Source organism: Camarhynchus parvulus, chromosome 1A (genome assembly GCF_901933205.1).
Source record: "Camarhynchus parvulus chromosome 1A, STF_HiC, whole genome shotgun sequence".
In the NCBI taxonomy this organism is placed as follows: Eukaryota; Metazoa; Chordata; class Aves; order Passeriformes; family Thraupidae; genus Camarhynchus; species Camarhynchus parvulus.
The window spans coordinates 24,287,228-24,307,117 of record NC_044586.1 but is presented as its reverse complement, the minus strand read 5'-3'; the positions used below and the strand labels follow the sequence as shown (position 1 = coordinate 24,307,117).

The 19,890-nt window shown below is 36.9% G+C and overlaps 1 protein-coding gene across 4 annotated transcripts in view; it reads left to right on the top strand.

Annotated features, from left to right (window-relative positions):
* Window positions 1-19,890, top strand: part of LOC115909841 (putative RNA-binding protein Luc7-like 2) — a 30,242-nt gene that overhangs the window by 8,345 nt on the left and 2,007 nt on the right. For 2 of the 4 annotated variants that reach the window (XM_030959502.1, XM_030959501.1), the window contains exons 2-10: window positions 733-803; window positions 2,482-2,576; window positions 11,716-11,814; window positions 12,652-12,762; window positions 13,423-13,566; window positions 14,600-14,776; window positions 16,790-16,881; window positions 17,746-17,775; window positions 18,695-18,889. In XM_030959502.1, the coding sequence (XP_030815362.1) occupies window positions 11,719-11,814; window positions 12,652-12,762; window positions 13,423-13,566; window positions 14,600-14,776; window positions 16,790-16,881; window positions 17,746-17,775; window positions 18,695-18,889 (845 nt within the window). In that variant the 5' untranslated portion in view covers window positions 733-803; window positions 2,482-2,576; window positions 11,716-11,718. The remainder of the gene's footprint in view (window positions 1-732; window positions 804-2,481; window positions 2,577-11,715; window positions 11,815-12,651; window positions 12,763-13,422; window positions 13,567-14,599; window positions 14,777-16,789; window positions 16,882-17,745; window positions 17,776-18,694; window positions 18,890-19,890) is intronic. The other 2 variants (XM_030959498.1, XM_030959499.1) reach the window with 2 other exon arrangements.

The following is a 19,890-nucleotide window of genomic DNA, read 5'->3' as shown; positions in this document are numbered from 1 at the left end:
AACATTTTCTTCTGAGGCTATCAGACTTGCAAATGAGCTGTCAGAGGGACCAACAGTCAGTCACTGTTAGAATGTGATACATGACACCTTTTTTTAAAATAAACTTTTCCTTCTGAAACACCATATATTAAAAAGAAATGCAAATGTATAAAATTGCTTTTTGTAGAAAAGAAAATGTAAATACCCCAATCATATTTGTAAGGGAACCTTTCTAAAAATTTTTTAAATGCTTAAATAAAGGCACAGTGGAGGAAGAATAAAAGTTTAAAATACAAATACAAATGTGTGAAGTGTTCTTGAGGCTGTTATTGATCAGTTTCTGCCACTTCTTTTTTTCCCTATGCTGTCTTCCTCTGGTTGGTAATTGTGATTATCATTCTAGCCACTTTGATGAGAAAGGACTGTATTTCAGCTGTAGTATCAGTACCTAGTTGTGATAGAGGTGTGAAAAAAGGTAATTGGAGGTAATGTCTGTGAAAGTACTATTTGCCAACATTACTTAAGGAACATGAGTCTTTCAGCAATTTTCTGGTCTTGGTAATTCCTTGACTCCTATGGCTATGAGGCCATCAGCTTTGGGGGTTTTTTAAAATACTTTATTTTGTTGATGTGTCTTTATATAGAAGAATCTTTACAGTCAACATGTATTTCTAGATGCTGTGTTAAAATTGCTGGCAGAGTCTATTTTTCTATACAAACTGAACAATCTGGCCCCTTGTTTTATTTATAAAGGTTCAATGTATCTTTGCCTGCCTACATCAATCTGCAAGGGAGTGTCAGAAAGGCCCCGCATTCGCCGAGCCGTGAGTTATCAATAACTTTTCAGATGTGTTAATGAATGTGGAACAAACGCAGTTATGTGTTTAAAAAAGTAAAGATCCACCTCCTAAAAAGAAGAAAAAAAAAAGAGCAAAACTCTTTACTGCAGTAGTAGGCATGATTATAAAGGGATTACTCTGAATTTGTAGTACTGTAAGTATAACCAAGCAGTAAGGTTGCCCTCTAGAAAACCTATTGTTGAACTGCTTTGAAGCTCTTTGGTGTGTGGGTTACAGGTTTTACCTGTTGTATCCTGCAGGCAAATTAAGCATGTATTGTTTATGAAAGCTTTTGTTTACTTAATAATCTGAAACATGGCCCATCTGAAAATGTTATATATTAGCATCCTATACATAGAACAAATATTTTTAAATCTGATTACATAATAATAAGAAAGGTTTGACTAAAATGATGCAGGTTTTTTATTCCTCTCTCTTGTAGTTAACCTCAGTAGTGAGTATGGCTTCTTGAATTGTTTAAGAGATTCAAATCTAAAAGTTTAGAGTTTCAAATCATGAAGCCATTAAAAAAAACTTGAATAACTGCAAAATGTATCTACACTCTCTAAAATATTTGAAGAAATGGAAGAGGCTGCTGTCTGAGTTCACTGTATGTCACTTTTTCTCCCAGCAGCTCTTTCTGCTTCAGTAATTCACCAGTAGGTTTTCAATTATAAAGATCATCTCAAATTATGTTAAAAAAAAAAAGGCTGCATCCTTAGAGGGATTGAGGTGTTTTATCATGCCTGTGTCTTAACAAGAAGAGAGCCATTGCAGTGATCTCTCTTCTGAATTTCAAACAGTGACAATTATTTTACTCAAAGGGAGACATGTTCAGCCCTCATCCCCAGAATACCAGCTGGTTACTTTGTTCTGAAGACTTCAGGTCTTGCTCCGGGAAGGGATTATTTAACCTTGCAATTGGACTTCAGTGTCTGGGCAGGTTGATGCTTCTGCTGATGCAGGAACTGCAACCTGCCACAATGGAGATATAATTAAGATGTTCCAGCCCAACAAACAGCACATAGAAGAAAAAAGAGAAAAGGTTTATCATATGGAGATCTGCAAACACCTCTAAAATATTTTGCATATAGGCTATGCCTATAAATTTGATTTTTTCTTTCAGGTTTGTAAGCATTTAAAATCATTCTTCTGCCAACTCTTTATGCTACTCCCATCAAATGTTAAAGGGTGCATTGCATCCAAGAGCAAAATCATAAAATGAGTATCAGGTGGGATTTGGTGAAGACTCTATGTGTTTCATTTTGTGTTTATGAGGCTGCTTTGATATGCTAATTCTTGCATAGAAATACGTCACTATTTCATGCAAAGTCTGAACAGAGCATTATATAGCTCATTTAACAAATGCTATTGTATCAAAGTGTTTTTAAGCTAATACTGACTTTCTGGTTTCAAGCACTTTTCCTGCTGCATTTTTGAAGGGGAAGTGTGAGAGGATTTTTAAATAGCATTGTAGAGCATTAAAACACACATTTGTGGTTTTGGTGTTGTTTGCCAAAGAAGCATAGAGTGTTTCGAGTTCTAGTTTCCATAGACCCTTCAGTATGTGACAGGGCACTGTTAACGCTTTGCATGTAACCTGCAGGACACGTCTGACAGCCACAGGTTTCTGACCTGGAACGTGCTGATTTCTATATTGCAGGTGACACCACCCGTCAGCGAATCAAATTCAGTGATGACCGAGTGTGCAAGAGCCACCTTCTCAACTGCTGCCCTCACGATGTGCTCTCTGGAACTGTACGTAGCTGAATTTCATGTTTTATTTAGATAAGCACAGAAATTGAATTATATTTGTTCTTTGTAGTATTTCCTTAAATTTCATGGGTTTCAGCGACTATCTAGCACTCTCTGGTAGTTCAGAGGAACTTTCAGAAACAATTAATTTATGGGTTTTGAAGTTAATTTTTAGAATTCTTCTGTTCTATGTGCTAATTATTACCTAAATTTCATCATTTACATGAAAAGCCACATAAGGTTATGGACGTGAGTATAGCAGAGTGGCCTTACAGTAGTACAGTTGCAAGTAATAGAAAGAAATGAAATATCTTGTATGTATAAATTATGAAGTTACTTTCTTAAAAATGTATGTTATAGTGGGAGAGTATTCCACAGATGCATTTGTATAGAGAAGTATAGAGTGTTTTCTCTCTTCAGAAATATTTTAATGAAAATAATTGAAAGTTCAAATCATTAAATTTCTAAAAGTTTAGATATGTTTAACATGATAGTGACACTTACTGTACAATATACAGTTACTGTGCCATTGTCATAAATTCTAAAGCAATTTTAAAATCTCAATTTATGGCATATTAATAACTTGTTTGACTTGGACATTTGTGCACACTGTAGTAGAAGTTCCACTACGTGAGGATAGGAAACAAGGGGCTCTGACAGAGGCCAGTAGCTTTGCTTTGTCAGTGTGCTTGTGCTTTACCTTGTGATCCATATTTGAGGTAGCTTACTATTTTGTGAAGGGCAAGTGAGTAATATTTCATTGATTATTTGATCTAGTGTTTGATGATTAGAATAATTAATAGTAGAGAGATATAGTATGATGTTACAGAGTCCCGCGTGCCTACTGTTTTTAATGCTGCTAGGGTAGCTTTTTTCACTCATGTTGGAACATTTTGTTATCCTTTGGCACCAGGGAAAATAAGTACTGAAAAATCTGTCTGAGGGATTATTTGAAGTAGCATTGTGTATCAATGTATATATAGTTTTATTTTGAACTGGTTTGTGCATTACTGTCCAAACAAAATGGCGGGGAAAGGGAGAACAGTGTGTTTCTTTTCACCCATCTGTTAGGTTGGATGGTGCTTTGGTTATGTGGTGAGCAAAATAACTCCTGCTTGGGACATACTGGTATGCCATCAAAACATACAAAGGCATTGGTCATAATCCACAGGAAGAAACTTATCAAGGATTTGTTTGACAGCTTTTCATTGTGGTCCAGTTTCTGTAAACAAAGATTTCTATAACAGCTGTAAGAAATGTTTATCTTCAGAACTATAGAAGTCATAGGTATCATGCAGTAGCACCTCTTACACTGCAGGTTAGTCATATCGGCTGGGGCAGCTCACACAGTTTCAGTCCTCAGTGGAAGTTTTCTTCAGCCTCATACCAGATTTTGCTGCAGCTCTTGGAATACTAAATGAAACTGCTTCTTTAGAGAATATCAGTCTTTTCCTTCCTCATGCAATTAGTCATCATACCAGAAAATGTATTCTACAATGTAAATCTGGGTGCAGAAAAACAGTGACTAGTTTAATCCTTTTAGTGGGAGTAGTAGAAACGGGACTCAAAAGAGACAGGCTTTACCTGGGCTGTGTGATGTTCTGCTGTTTACCTGGTCATAGATCTACAGGAATGGACCTTCTCTCTTAACAGCAGTTTTTAAAAGGGCAGGAAGCATGGAGTCTTACTGAACAGTTTGTCACTGATTTAGAAAATGACTGTGAAGTTTTCTCCAGAGTTTTGTTAGGAAGATCTTGATGCATCTTCACATTCAAGACCTATAGTAGCAAAAGTTAAATGACTTCTTTTTTTTTAATTTAAGTCTCTGAATGCTCCTGAAAGAATAAGTTCTCTGGGGACATTTTATGAGGTTGAGTCTCTATATCGACTGGATTATCAGTAAAATACTGGATATGAATTGCCTTTTTTTGTGTGTGTGTCACAAGATGATCTGCAGTTCCTAGGTAGTTTATTACTGTTCCTGTCTGCAAAATGCCGACTTCTGTACATCTCTAGGCCACCCACTCTTTCAAACCACTCAAGGAGGATATTCACCGATAACACAAGACAAACAAAGTGACTTATATGAGTAGGCCCTGTTATTTTGGTGTGTTCTTTCCCTTAATGGCCAAATTCCCAAAACTCTGCAAAGACTTTGATTTCCCTTGACAGTAAAAACCCATGTTCCTCAGGTTGCAGTATGTGTTGGTAAAGGTGTAGTGTGTTTATACATTTTTTTAGGGATTTTATTTAGGGATATGTTTTTGTGCTACTAAGTTGCTGGGTTTTAGACTGGGAAATTTCAAGTCAAGCAGTCAGAAGTATCTCTGCCTGGAGAAGGTGTTTTTGTTTTAATGATCACTTGGACACCAGTTATATATAAGTGAGTGGTTTAAGAGCTTGCTCATTCATTTTGAGCTGAAAATTTTACAATAAGAAATTAGTAAGACTTTGTAAACCCTGGCTGATGAAACAGTGAATAATTTTCCTACTTAGAGCTAGTGATTTTTTTTTTTTGCCTTACAGGGTTGACACTGTTACTTTTACCCTTAATGATTGTGGGTTTTTTGTTTTGATTTGGTGTGGGTTTTTGTTTGTGGGTGTTTGGGCTTTTTCTTTACAAAAAAGTTTGTTAATCCATATTCTGACACTGGGGACTGAAGCTGCATGTGTAGGAGTCAGGTGACTCCCCCATAATGGTATGAACCTGTTAAGCAGTGTTTTCTCTATCTTTGTGTGTTTCTGAATGAATAGCAGAGTGCTAATGAAAATGACAAGGTGGGAAGATTAAAAACTAATACCTGTAATAAGGCTATTATTAAGTAGCAGTGTCCTGAATAGTTGTAACCCAGTAGCTGTCTTTGATAATCCCAACACTTCTGCATTAATCTGGCTTTCTTACCAACTTGATGGTGGTTCCCTGATGAAAAAAGTTTCACAAATACTATACATGGTCTTGCAAACAATGGTTCAGAAGCTCTTATCTGCTCAATGAGTTAACTTTGTATTTATGTGTATTTATTGAGGGAAAAAAATATTTCTTGCATTTTATTTATTACAGACCTGAAAATAGGCTCTGTTGGCTCATCCTGCAGTTAAGCATATTTTTAGATGCTCCTAAATTTATTGCATGGAGCTCTTCAGGGCTCTTACTGACTAAACACCACATTAATCAAGACCCTGGTTTAGCAATATACCTGAATACTTTGCTAACTTTAATCTTATTAGGAGTGGAATTCAGCTCCAGATTAAGACATCTAAATTTAGATTTCAGCTGAGGAGCTGGGTATTGAAGCTTGCACTGAAGCTAGAAGGTTTCTAGGCAGTGGAGCCTAGAAAAAGATGGAGTTCACCTGCCCATGGGTATCCCTCTCATGGTGGGCTGAATGTACTGTCTGTATCTCCTTTTACTGCATAAGAGAAGTTTGGATAGTTCAAACACGTGCAGATAGATGTTAGTAAGGAGTTTTGATCTGCAGTTCATGCAGAGCCAGTAGTCCCACTGGCTCTGGAGCTACTTGTATGCTTAAAACTTGTGGTTTGGGGTGTGACTGTGATTTTATGCTGTACTTCTAGAAAAAGCATTAGAAGGTGTTAAAAGGCATTGTGTCTGAGGGTATCAGCTTTTCAGTTCAGGACTGATTTGATCATGTGAACTGTTTCAGTTTAGCAAATCAAATTAAGTTGGGCTTGCATAAGCTACGTCAGTTTGAAGCCTTCAGCCCAGTGGTGATGAATTGTGAAGTGCACTGCTGTCCTCTCAAGTGATCATGTCAGTCTCCTGAAATGTATTCTTAGTTTCTTTGGTCAGCACCAGGAAGGTGAACTGATTGTGCCACATTCCATTTTAATGGGTTTAATTTATTGAGAAGGAGGGGAGGGTTGTTACTTTCTGCATGGTTATCATTGATGTGTTAATGTATTTTATAGTCAGGCTAGAAGAGCAAATACTATGTAAACAGTAAAGTATCTCATTTAATAAGAAGAAAGAATAAATCATCACTACCAAAACTAGCAGCAGTCTAATTTGAAGTCTTTAGAAATGAGAGTATGGTTACATGGAGCAATGTCTTTTAAAAAGTATTGTACTTCAGAAGATACCTGGAATTCAGTGGTTACTAAGGACTTCAACTTAATAATTTCTGCATCTTTTTTGCTCAGCATTTCTTTCCTGCTAGTGAAGTCCTACAAAAGTTAAAACTGTTAGTGGAGTCAGAGAACTTAAATCTCCTCCTAAATATGTGTTGCCTGCAAGAAAGGATGGGTTTTATCGCAAGTCTAGAAATCTGTTCAAAATAAAATTGGTAGTGCAGCTGAAGAATGCGTTCCATAATAAGGAAGATTTCAGCAAAGAGTCTGTCTTCAGCTTCTTTTTATCAGTAGTAAGTGTTCTCATACAGACCCTGGTAGTGCCTTGACACTTTGATAATGGGAGACATCTGGTTCCTCCAATATCAGTTTTTCAGCAGTGTCAGATCTTTCTAAGCAAACAAACAAACAAAAAATTCTCTTGGCTGAATGTGAACTGCTTTGGTATCTTTATATCTAAAAAGAAATATCTACATAAACACTGCCCAGAGTATTTTCTGTCAAAAACCTGTCAAAGATACCTGCTGGTTTTAAAAGTATTTGATAGTTTGTGCTCCTGTGTCACTTGGCTCAACATCAGCCCTTTGTGTTTTAAGTACCTTTAGCTTTTCTGTGCTCTTTCTGCAGTCTGTATAGAGTATATTCAGTAATCAAATTTCTGCTGTCAAAGGAACTTGTAGCAGTTGTAGAAGTGCTAAAATGAGAATTTTGCTGTAGGTAAGAGCTGAAAAGGGGCAGGAAAACCCCACCTTAATTTCATGTTCCAGAAACGGCATCACATGAGAGTTTAGTTTCCTATTCAGTTATTTGTCAGCTACTCAGAGTGCACATTTATTTTGCAAATAAACTCTACAGATGCTCCACTGCCAGATTCTTGGCCAGCTCTTCCTTGTTAACTTGTAATTAATTCATGTGGTAATTTTTTTACCTGATTTGATTGAAGCAGCACTATGCAAACAAAATGTAATCCATATTTCTTTATTATACCAAAGATTCTATTTTGTGGATGGGATGACAAAAATTATTACTAAATCATTTCAATACAAATTTTTTTTAATGAAAGACCAGTTTTTTAAACCTCAGCTCTGGGAAGTCAATCATCTTTAATTGCCCATCTAACACTAAAATAAAAAAATATTGTAGAAAATGGTCAGCAAGTACTAGAATGCACTAGTTTCTTAAGTAGAACTCAGCAATAACAAAAGGATTCCTGATACCCTGCTTTATATGTGGTTACCTAGACTAGTCTTTATCAATAACTTTCATGTGAAATAAAGAGTCTCCAAATATATCGGCTTTTCTTCAGATTTTAATCTCAGTGCCAAAAGACCTGAAGCATGGCTTAGCTCACTCAATGAACTTCCGTTGTGTCTAGCCTGGGGACTTGGATTATTTCGCCTTTCTTTATTTGTGTTGTTCATCTGAACTGCTCTGTAAACCACTTTTAGGTAGTGTAATTCTGTCTGAAAGTCAGTGTATTGATGGTGAAAAACAGTGTGTGTTCTTTTTAAGCCTTCCATTAACTCAGTGTCTGAGCATGAGTCTCCCTCTTACCCATCTTCTTTTTCAAATGTTATTGATCTTTAAATGGTAGACTACCAATGCTTATTCTTTGCCTCTGGGGGAAGAGCATGTCTTGGCACCAAATTGCAAGGTGGACTTGTGGAAAAGGAAAATAATGTGTCTTACTGTATCTTTTGTCCATTTTCATCTGCTGTCCATCTACTTTGCAGCTACCCATATGAGCCGGATCATACTGCAAGCTGCTCTGTGCTTGTTAAGGTTCTTGGCAGTCATGACCCAGCATAGGCTTTTGACAGTATTGAATCATCCCCAAGATGAGTTGCCTTTGCCTGATGTTGCATAACTTGCACCAGCAGAAGTGTTTTTAAGCCTGTTTTTGCATTTAATGTGCAAACTTATTTAAGAGTTTTAAATGTGGTGGGTTTTTTTAGATCTCTTTACATTGGGATTTGCTAAAGGAACTTTTATGAAAGACGTTTTGTAGTAATATTTCTGTGAAGACTTACAAAGGATTACCCAGGACTAGTATAGGCTGTGTTGAGGAGCAGTTCCAACAATGATGTAATTTCTTCAGCAGCAAAACTAGTGATAAAGAATCCTTTTCTCTTGTACCTGCTTCTTCTTGCTCCCTGTTAGGCCACCCTGTTAGGTCAAAAGGGGGAAGGGGAGCCAAAATTTCTTCTGTTGTGATTGAGGCATCTAACAAAAAGGAATCATAATATACTCCTTGTCTCCCAAAATTTCCACTAACATTACTGAAGGTTTTCAACAGTTTTTGAGTTTGCCATCTTAATACTGTAAGAGACCCCAGCTTCTTAAGTTCATTCACTACTGTGTTGTCCCCTACATACCCTCAGCGCGTTGTTTGTATGGCTGCCCAACAAGTTGGACAAAGGTATGCTGATGAAAATTTTGCCTCTCTGGTTTGCTAAGATGTTTTTTACCCTGTCACTACCCAGATTGTGTTCAACAGCACAGACAGATGTGCCAGCATGGTGTGGCACAGCGCAGGGAGAAGGGGAGGACAGAACTTTTCTCTGTAGTAATGCTGGCTCAGACGAATTAGCATCCTTTCAGGCTTTGGATTTACAATTCCCAGTAAGAGGCAAATAAATCAGAAAATGTACTGTTTTGTGGAGGTTGAATCCAACCTAAATAGAGAGAAAGAAGCATAAAACACATGTAAAGTGAACAGCATGTTGTGGTAGTGTTATGTGAATTATGAGGGTTTTTAGTGTGTGATGGAATTTTATTTTATGCATTTATTCAAAGTGTATGCAAGTTGCATGTTAGAATAGCGGGGAGGGTTGTGTGTGGTGGATGTGTTTCAGGCTTTTTGTCACTATATTCAGACCTATTGAAGTGCGTCACTAACCTTATCTATGCATTTATAACTTTAGAATTGTCCTTGAGTTTTACAGTTTTAGCTTTAAAGACCTTATTCAGTACAAGAGATGAATTGGCATAAAGTCATTCTTCTCACAATTTTAGGATAATTTTCAAGTGTCTGATTTTCAGATAATTTTTTTAAGTTCTTTCACATTGCTCTCCTAGTATTGAAGTTTTAGCTTTAAAGACCTTATTCAGTACAAGAGATGAATTGGCATAAAGTCATTCTTCTCACAATTTTAGGATAATTTTCAAGTGTCTGATTTTCAGATAATTTTTTTAAGTTCTTTCACATTGCTCTCCTAGTATTGAAGTTTTAGCTTTAAAGACCTTATTCAGTACAAGAGATGAATTGGCATAAAGTCATTCTTCTCACAATTTTAGGATAATTTTCAAGTGTCTGATTTTCAGATAATTTTTTTAAGTTCTTTCACATTGCTCTCCTAGTATTGAAGTACTTTCCTGAAAAAATGCTTCAGTTTAAATAGTGTTAGCATGGCTTGGAAAGAGACCTCTATAATACATTGCTCAGCTTCAAGGTCCTTGTGGATTTGCATCAGTTAACAAAATTGCTGAGGTCCTGTGTAGTTGCAAAAGGAAAAGCTAATCTTTTCCTTTATCATTGCAGTCAGATGTTCCCTATTGCAATCAAATGTTTTCCGGAAAACAGCTTTATGGTAGCTGAAGGGAATTTAAATAACTGCAGTTTATAAAAAACCTTTCTGTATGAAATAAACCAACAGCTTCCATAAAAATTACTTTAATAGTTTCATTGGAAATCTAAGTAAAAATTCGAAAGACTAAAAGAATTGGGATTTGTTTATTTTACTGTACTTGGGAGGCTTTGATTGTACTTAAATCTAAGTATTTTATTGAAAACAAACAAACAAAAACTCAGCAAAACCCTCACTCGTTTGGCTTGCCGCATATTCTGAGTTAACATTCAGCTTCTATTTACGAAACTCACAATGCAAGTTATTAATTATTTTATGTTTGGATTTAAATTTGTTATTTAACTACAACAGTAACAGCTTTTTCCATCAGAGTTCAATTTTTGTCATGTGCTTTCAATGTTAAGAAACGATTAATTCTTCTTAATATTAAGTGAGCGCTGCCTTAAGAGCAGACTTAACTGAAACTGCTGGTTTTAAGTGCTGTAAATAACAATCACTTCCAATGATTCTACATCAGCTTGTGCTGTTGCAGAGAGGCTGCTTTGGGTTCATTCAGTTTTGTCTCCATTACAGATTGTTTGGGGGTGGTGGTTTGGGGTTTTTTCGTGGTTGTTTGTGGGTGGAGTTTTTCAGTTTGTTTTTTGTCAAGTGCACGTTGCTCTGTCACCAAACCTGTCGTGACCAGACTGAATTGGAATTTCTTATGCTGTCTCCTATGCAAAATTCAGTTTCAAAACAGTAATTCTAACCCAGTAAGATTCTGGGCAGTCTCCTCAGTGGCATTGTATGCAAGATAAGTGATACAGCCTACTTACTTTTTACATCCATGCTTCTTTCCTGCCCCTTCTAGAATGGTTTTAGATTACAAGTGAAGTTTTTTCTTCCCTGGTTCTTGAACATAGTCCAACATTCAGCTCATCTTCCCTCATTTACAAAATGTTTTTCAGGGGTTTGATTTTTGGTTGTGCTACTTGAAATGCTTCAAGAATGTTTTTTAAGCAGCGCTTACAATGGTGCTGTGGTTGTAGTTCTTTGAGGTGATGAATATAATGGAAACACATTATCATGGAGTGTGCAGACAGGTTCAGGTCAAGAATTTGACCATTTAATTGCCAGTTATTTTCATGGAACTTGGCTCTCCTAAACTGTTTAAGTTCAATACATGATGTTCTACTTCAGTCACTTTTTTGAACTTCTAGTAAAACAGCATTTTTGCAGGACATGAATGATACTTTGTAATGCAAACAGCCATCATAAGATAAGCTGTTCATTGGCTCTGCTGTTATTATTTCTTGATTCATGCATGTCTATCAAAGACCTGGTATAAACTTATAGCTTTGTTAAACTGTCATTACCACAGGGGAGATGACTTGCTTCAGAAGATTTGAGAGTTAAAGAAAATCATGCTACCCTTATTCCTTGTAACACATCTGAAAAGTTAAATCACATTGCCTTTGTCTTTTCAGAGAATGGACCTTGGAGAATGCCTGAAAGTGCATGACCTGGCATTAAGGGCAGACTATGAAATAGCATCCAAAGATCAAGATTTCTTCTTTGAGCTTGATGTATGTATTTTGTCTTAATGGTGGAGAGAAAGCATTAGTTTGTGTACTTGGGTGGATAAATTAAGCAACAGATTTTGTGTTACAGACTGAAGGAAGACTTTTGAAAAGCAATTTTATAAAGAGGCAGAGAAACTCTTGTCACAGTTACATGAAAGATACTTGCCTCTTCATGATTATGTGCTAATTTGGTAGTCATCTCTAGGAGAACTGTTAACAGCCTCTCAGAGTATGATAAACCTGAGTGCTGTCTTAGTGTTGTCAAATAGCAAGCATATGTTAAAGCTGTGTATGCATGCTTTGAATAGAGTTTTAAATTCTACACTTAACAAAGAAAGTAATTTAATATTGCAGATAACAGATCATATACTGTGTCTCCATACACTGTAGTTTGTTTTGAACTCCCAGCTAGGAAGTTAGTCTTTGCTAGGACAAAAGGGTTTGAGTTTTTTAATTGTTATTCGGAGGGATGGTTAATATACCTACTTAAACTCTAGTGGGAAAAGTTTCAGTATTGCATGTCACAGCTGGATGAAGTGATCCTGAATAGCCTTCCAAGAATTTTAATGCCACTAGAAATACTCACTACTACTTCTTCTGTCTTAAGACAGATTCACTTCCAAAATTCTGCAAATACTTGAAAACTATGGCAATGTGTAGATTATAATTTTTAACCATCTGTATGAATATGTGTGATTAGTCAGCATAAACCAGTAGATTATTGTTTCACTAATCACTAATAAAAACTTGTGAAAGTGAAGCCTTAATAAACTGAAGAAGCCTTACAGCTAATTTATTTATATTCTACAGCATTGATCATTTTTCTTACTGATGTTCTAGGCAATGGACCACCTGCAGTCATTTATTGCAGACTGTGACCGGCGGACAGAAGTGGCTAAGAAAAGGCTAGCAGAAACCCAGGAAGAGATCAGTGCTGAAGTTGCAGCTAAAGTAAGCATGGCAGACAAGTTACTGCTTTTTTTTGGAGACCAGTTTTTCTAAGGAGCCAGTTTCAGGTTTTGAAAATATATCAAATCTGAGAATTCCTACTGAAGAGGGGGGAAAAGTAATACATTTTCTCTGTCCTTCCTAAAATTGCCTTTTAAGGCACAGAAGAGAACAGAGGGAAGAGACCTCTCTAATATTTTTGACCTCAGGAAACTTGGCTCTGAATCCATGCTGTAGAAATGTTAGTAATTCTTACACTTTTTGATCCAGCCTTCATCTATAAAGTAAACAAAATTAATGTCCTTTTCTCTACATCTTTTTTGAATGAAAAACCTATAATGTTTCTGCACATATATGCAAATGCTAGGAGAAATGGTTGTACAAATATTAATTTTTCAAGACTGTTATGGATAAGTGTGAATTATTTGCAGTTTGCTGAACAAAATCCTTTTCTGGAATTTTACATAGACTTGGTAACTTAGCCTTTTTCTGTGTTCTTTGCAGAGAGGCATTTTCTGTTTTAGTTCTAACTGGAGGAGTTTTCTCTGTGTGTTTCTTTTAATTCTGTCCTTCTGATTTTGCATATCATAACTCAGTAGTAGTTCAGATTGTTCTCCATAATTAAAAGTATTTCCTGTGTTAAGCCTTTTCTTGTCTTTCAAGGCTGAAAGAGTTCATGAATTGAATGAAGAAATTGGGAAACTGTTGGCCAAAGTAGAACAGCTCGGAGCTGATGGGAATGTGGAAGAATCTCAGAAAGTAATGGATGAAGTGGAGAAGGCTCGGGTAAAGAAGAGAGAAGCAGAAGTAAGTTGATTGTGTAAGGATTGGGGGATGGAGAGGGCAGGGTCAAGTATTAAATTGCTTGGCTTCTGTGTAGTGCAAGACGTCTTATCTCTGTCAATTCCTTAGCTAATTGCTACTTATAAAACTAAAGAAATTGCTTTGTGGCATCCAGTTAAAGTTTCTACCCTTCAATATACTCCTATACCATTAAAATTGGACTTCTTTCCACAAATAATGCATTTATCTTAGTTGGGCTGTGTTGGTCAGTTGTCTCTGTGAACACTACCTTTGTGGCTGTGATGGTTGCACCTGATTTGGTCTCATGACTCTTGCTATGGCAGCCCTGTTGTAACCTCATTCTGGAAAGCTTCAGTGGAGTGATCCATTGTCTTCACTAAAAGAGTTCATGTCTTGTGTATCAGGAAAGTCAAAATGATCCTGGTAATGTTCAGGTGACAGAATTCACCAAGAGCTTTTCCATATCATATTACACAAAGATACTGGTTTCTAGAAATTTCAGTATCTGCAGCTGTTTCAAAAGTACCAGAAGGATTGCTGGCAGTCTTGCTGGTCTATCATCTGAATGTCTTTAGGTAAATTTTGCTCAGATAATGTGTTTAATTAGTGTCTAAAAAGCAGGTAAATTTCTCAGGAAACTAATGTTGTTTTAAATGGGATTCAGAATTAAAACTGGTGTCATATTTTCATAATACATCAACATAATAATCGTAGTGTTAATGTCTATTCATTGTTGTACATGAAAAAGTACATCATCCTTCTATATAATATAATCTTAAGGTAGTAATTACCCAACTTTTTTTTTTTTAATTTGCAAAAACAGTTGCTGATGTCCTGCTTTTAAATGTGTTCAGTTTTCAAAATAAGGAAACATGCCCTGTATCTTAGTGATACAGTTGAAGTACGACTAGTGTGAATTAACTAAAGGGTGTTCTGGTGTACATTGAATTTGGTTATTTGTAGTGTATCTTCAGTAAAGTGTCATCCTTGTGTTTATGTGCATTTTGAAGTAACAGCAAATGTTTTTCTTTTCTAGGAAGTATACAGGAATTCTATGCCTGCCTCCAGCTTTCAGCAGCAGAAGCTACGGGTTTGTGAAGTGTGCTCGGCTTATCTTGGTCTTCATGATAATGACCGACGACTTGCTGATCACTTTGGAGGAAAACTACATTTGGGATTTATTGAAATAAGAGAGAAGCTTGAGGAACTCAGGGTAAATCATTCTTACATTTTTTGTGTGTGCTCCTACTTAATTACTTGCCAGGCAGCCTTAATGGAGTATTTCTTTCTCTGTGTGTGATTTTTTTTTTCATATCACTTTAAACTTTGGGAGTTCATTAGCCTAAAAACACTAAACATTCTAATTTAGCATCAATTATCTGGATAGATTTGTAAGATGACCTCTTTTGCACTGAGGTAGATTAAAACACACATTCAGAGTAATGCGTCTTGGGAGCTAAGAACTTGAATCTCCTTTTAAAATGGAGAACTGTATTTTGAGTGAACAACAGCAATGTTGAAACATATTTAGCAGTTATAGGAGATAGCCAAATGAACTTTGCTTTTAGCCAGATGATTGGCTAAAAGTAATAAGGAGACTCTTGACAAGAGCGTGTAGTAAGGAGGATGATAACACTTGGAAAAGTTTTCAAAAAAATATAAAGAAATGCTTGGAACTCAAACAACCTGCTGTATGATGAATGACTAAAACTCAAATTGTTTATTTTACCTGGACAAAGATTAGGAAATTATTTTCAATAGAATCCAACAACTCAAGGCTGTAGCTATCCAGAATGGGAATACCAAATTATATATATCTTGAAGTCAAAAATAATTGCTATGGGGAAGTTGCATGTTCTCTGTAGCTCAAACATTTGAAATCCAGTTGGAATATTATAACCTATCTTGACCAGAAATCATATGCTGGAAGAAAGAGTTACTGGAATTATATTCTGAACCTCTGGTTTTCAAGAGGATGGATTTGAACACTGATGCCATTTACGACCTTAATTTATGACAAATTATGGAGTTCACAGTTCAGTTAAGCAATTTAACTGTAGAAATCACCAAAGACAGTAGCTAAATTGGTTGAATTCCTAAGAGCAGAAATTGCTGCTGCTGGATTTGAATAAATAGACTGGTTTATCTTCTGTAATATTCCAGCTGTCTTGCATGGATACTGTGACTTGCCCTTCGGAGAGCCAACTCTTCCTGTTGATGTTGCCAATTCAGGCTCCTGACTATAGCTGTGTAACTTAAATCTTAGATGCCTAGAACAGGTCACGTGTACTTCCTCTCATCCTCCACGAAATTATGCAAAAGAGTCACTTGAACAAGAAACCTTGCTTGTAGTTAAATTGCTGATGTTGTACAAGGAAATATAGATATAATTTGACAAAAAGGGTTGAAATAACTAATTATTTAGATCATTTGGAACAAAATATGCATGGATAACTATTTCACATTCCCAAAGCATCAATAAATTAATCTTTCAAATTGCTTTGCTGATAAAGAAAGAAAACAATAACTATCCCCTCCTTCCTCAGAGCTCTCCTCAGAGATCTAATCAAGATGCTGCTGGGGCAATTCCACCTCTCAGAAGAAGGTCTTTACAAAGAGTTGAATTTCTTGCATCATGTCCAGAAGGTGGCAAGACTTGGGTTTGGCCAGATCTCCAGTTGTGAGTTGCACACCTGAGGGCCCTCTACTGAGCGTGCCTTGTCCCCAGTAGTAGTGAGTTCACCCTGGGGGCTATCAGCTGAAGCATCTGCTCTAACTTGATCCCACAGTCATACAGAAACAAGTAGCCTCAAAACTTAGGTGTTGGCCCAACCAAGTCCTTTAAGAAACAATTAACTCTCCCAGTTCTGATTGCTTTCTGCCTTTCCCCAGTGTCCAAAACATGATAGGATTGGCATGGAAACTCTCACATTAAAGGCATGACTTACTGTTCTGAATTCCTCTTTATTAAAAACTTAATATTTAACTGCATATTTCAGGTCTTCATGTAACACCCATGTGCAGCTCTTCTGCAATAACTTCTGTTTCTTCAAGAAAAAAAATAAAATATATGTATATATCCTGAGGAAGAGAGTGGGAATAATATACACAAGGGAAAGGGGATATGCCTGAGGGAAAGAACTGAATGTTAACTGTCTAGATTATTTTTATAGCACCTTCATGTGAAAAATTTTTTAATATAACTTAATGTATTTTTTACTTTCAGAGGATTGTGGCTGATAAACAGGAGAAACGAAATCAGGAACGTCTGAAACGTAGAGAGGAGAGGGAAAGAGAAGAAAGGGAGAAACTAAGGAGGTAGGGATCTGTTTTAATTGCATGTATATTATGACCTATTTGTCTTTAATAAGAAAACTGATACAGTTCATACACATTTCTAAATACGCAGAATTACAATAGTTTGCATTTCTTGGAAACTTAGAAGGATTGAGATGGAATTTCATTCTAAATCTTAAAACATGGAATTGTTCTCATAAAAAGCATTTTTAAAAACTGCTGATAGTATTGTCTCTACATATTTGAACAAAGGGCCTTTGGGATAATTTTCAGGCGTGTACCTTGTTTTGAGACCTGACAGATGTGAGCTTACATGCATATGAGCTCCTTACATCTCTTAACAATTTCCTTCAGAGATGTTAGAAATCTTTCTTACTGGAAGCAGTTCAGTGTATGATTAAGGAAAGCAGTTCCCTCTTCTTCTATGGAATAGTAGCTTTCAGCCCTGGTGGGGCTGGAGTGGAATGGAACCTGAGTTGCAGTTCTTTTGACATGTTAAGTTTCAGAGGTTAACAGTGACTTTCTGAAATGTATTGCAGTTTGGTACTATTTGCCTATAAGGAAATCTGGGAATACTGACTTCCCCTGGAAACTTTTTCTGTGGGAGGGATGTAAGTTAAAAAGCTGGTTAGATAATCTTCTGGGCTTCTAGTAGAGTTGTCTCAAAAACAAATTTTAAAAGACCCAACCAACATGAAACAGGGATGTGTTTCCTGATAAACGTGTTACAAAGATGTTGACATCAAATAAAAGGCCTTTAAATCCTTGCTGCTAAAGCAAGAAGTATAATAACAGGTCAGCTAGTCTGGTTTATTATTACTAAATTGCACTTTATTTGATAGTGAGATTCTCTTAAGAAAAATTACTATTTTCCATTTATTTCAGGTCCAGATCCCACAGCAAGCATGCCAAAAGGTATATAAATCTGCAGACAAGGAATACCAGCGGTGAAGTTAGCCTTTCACAAGCTGGAACATTTTAAAACTGTCTAGCACTGTTAGTTTAAGATGTCCATCTTTACAAACAAAGCTTTCTGTTACATAGTCATCTCTCTGTGTGTTTGTACACTATTTATCACCATGCTACTCAGTTTATACATCTGCATCTATTTTGTGGCTATTACAATGCAGCTTCATGTCCCAAATAACACTTAAAACACAGAGAATTGCTTTTTCTTTACAAAAGCTTCTGGCTATTATCTTGATGAAAGCCCATGTTTTCAAAATCGCTAAGCACCAGGTTAACTCATCAGATCACCCATGAATAATATGAGTGTAGTTTCAAATCTACACAGTTGAAGGTCACCAGTGAGGTATGATTGCAATGTGATTTGGAGGGGGGAAGAAATAAGAAAATGCCAGATTTGTGTAGTGTTTAGAACCTTCCAGATTAGTTTTATTGTTCTAGCTGTGGGGAACAATATAGTCCGGTTTTTAAAGAACATCATAACACACAGATTCTGGCAGATGATCCCTGTCACTGCATCATTAAGTTCTTCTTTCCCTGATACAGATATTAGTTTAAAATGTAAAAAGTAGATTTTTTTCATATTTTTATTTGCTTTCAGGAGCCTGAATTTGCTATGCTGTAGCCATACAGTCATGAATTAACTATAAAATTGTCTGCATTAGTCAAAAAGGAGTTTGTAGGCTTTCTGATATTGCTTTCCTATGTCTGTTTGCCTGTAAATCAGACACTGCAATGGCTCTGAACACTGCAGGCCATTCATTCTCTGTACAGATGTGCTCACACATAGAGTGTGTAATGTTCACAGCACTCTGGTGAGAGTGGCTGGGTGAGAGCAGTGTGTGCTCTAAGCCCTCTCTGTTCCTAGGTCTAGGTCCCGGGAGCGCCGCAGACACCGCTCTCGCTCAGCCTCGCGGGAACGCAAGAGACGGACTCGATCCAAATCCCGTGAGAAACGGCACCGCCACAGGTCCCGCTCCACCAGCCGCAGCCGGAGCCGCAGCCACCATAGAAGCAGGCACAGCTCCAGGGAGAGGAGCCGGGAGCGCAGCTCCAAAAAGAGGTGAATGTTGCCCTAGAAATAAATGGCTTTTTCCAACACACAATGAGAATTTTCACACTAAATTAAGTTTATGCTTACCACTTAGTAATTTCAACACATTTTGAGTCTGTCTCAGATTTCAGTTACAACTTCAGCATATTTATGATTTGACACACCAAAGTGCTTTATTCTCTATTTTTTAATATATCAGTAACAGGGTTATATATTATTTCTGTTTTGGATGAGTGCTACAGAGTATTGGTGTCAAGTTGATACCAGTTTCATGCAGCATAGAAAGTGAAACAGCTGATTTTCATTTGAACCCAGGGATATCAGCAGTCATCTTACTGTCAATACCTTCAGGTTTTCCCTTGGGCTCTTGTTCCCAACACCCATCTGTTGTGAACTGCACCAGATAAAAGTAGGTTTAGGTATGCCTGAAAGTAAACTTTTGCACTGCATCTGAAGATTGTGCTTTGCAAAGATCTCTCATGGAAAGATTACTGCAGGGGGCAGGCTGGGGCTGTTGCTTTTGAATTATTCAGTTGCTGTCTGCTCCTGAGGATTGGCTAAGGAGAGTATAATTTAAAAGACTTGGGATTGCACAATTAGGCATTTGGTAGGGAGGTCTGCTCATAAACAGAATTCCTTGTATAGGTTACCTACTGTGGCATACTTCGAGAACAGTACAGTGAAAGGGTGCCCAGTCTTAAAACCCTGAGATTGTTCACCTACAAGATGAAAGGTCAGGTTTTGAAGTGGCCACACATGCAGGGCTTATAGTTCAAATTATTTCAGGAGTTGAGTCATAGTTACTTCTGCAGGGGACTTGGGCACAAGCTACTTGATGAACAGTTGTGCTAACTCCAGGATGAAGCTCTTATTTGGCATGTAGCTTCTCCTGTGATGTATAGTCTGTGGAATAGGGTAATGCCTGTGGATCCCTGTGTTTTTTGCAAGTACTAAGTCTTGCAAAACACTGCATTGTAGGGAAAGTAACCTTTTCAGACGAGCAACTAATG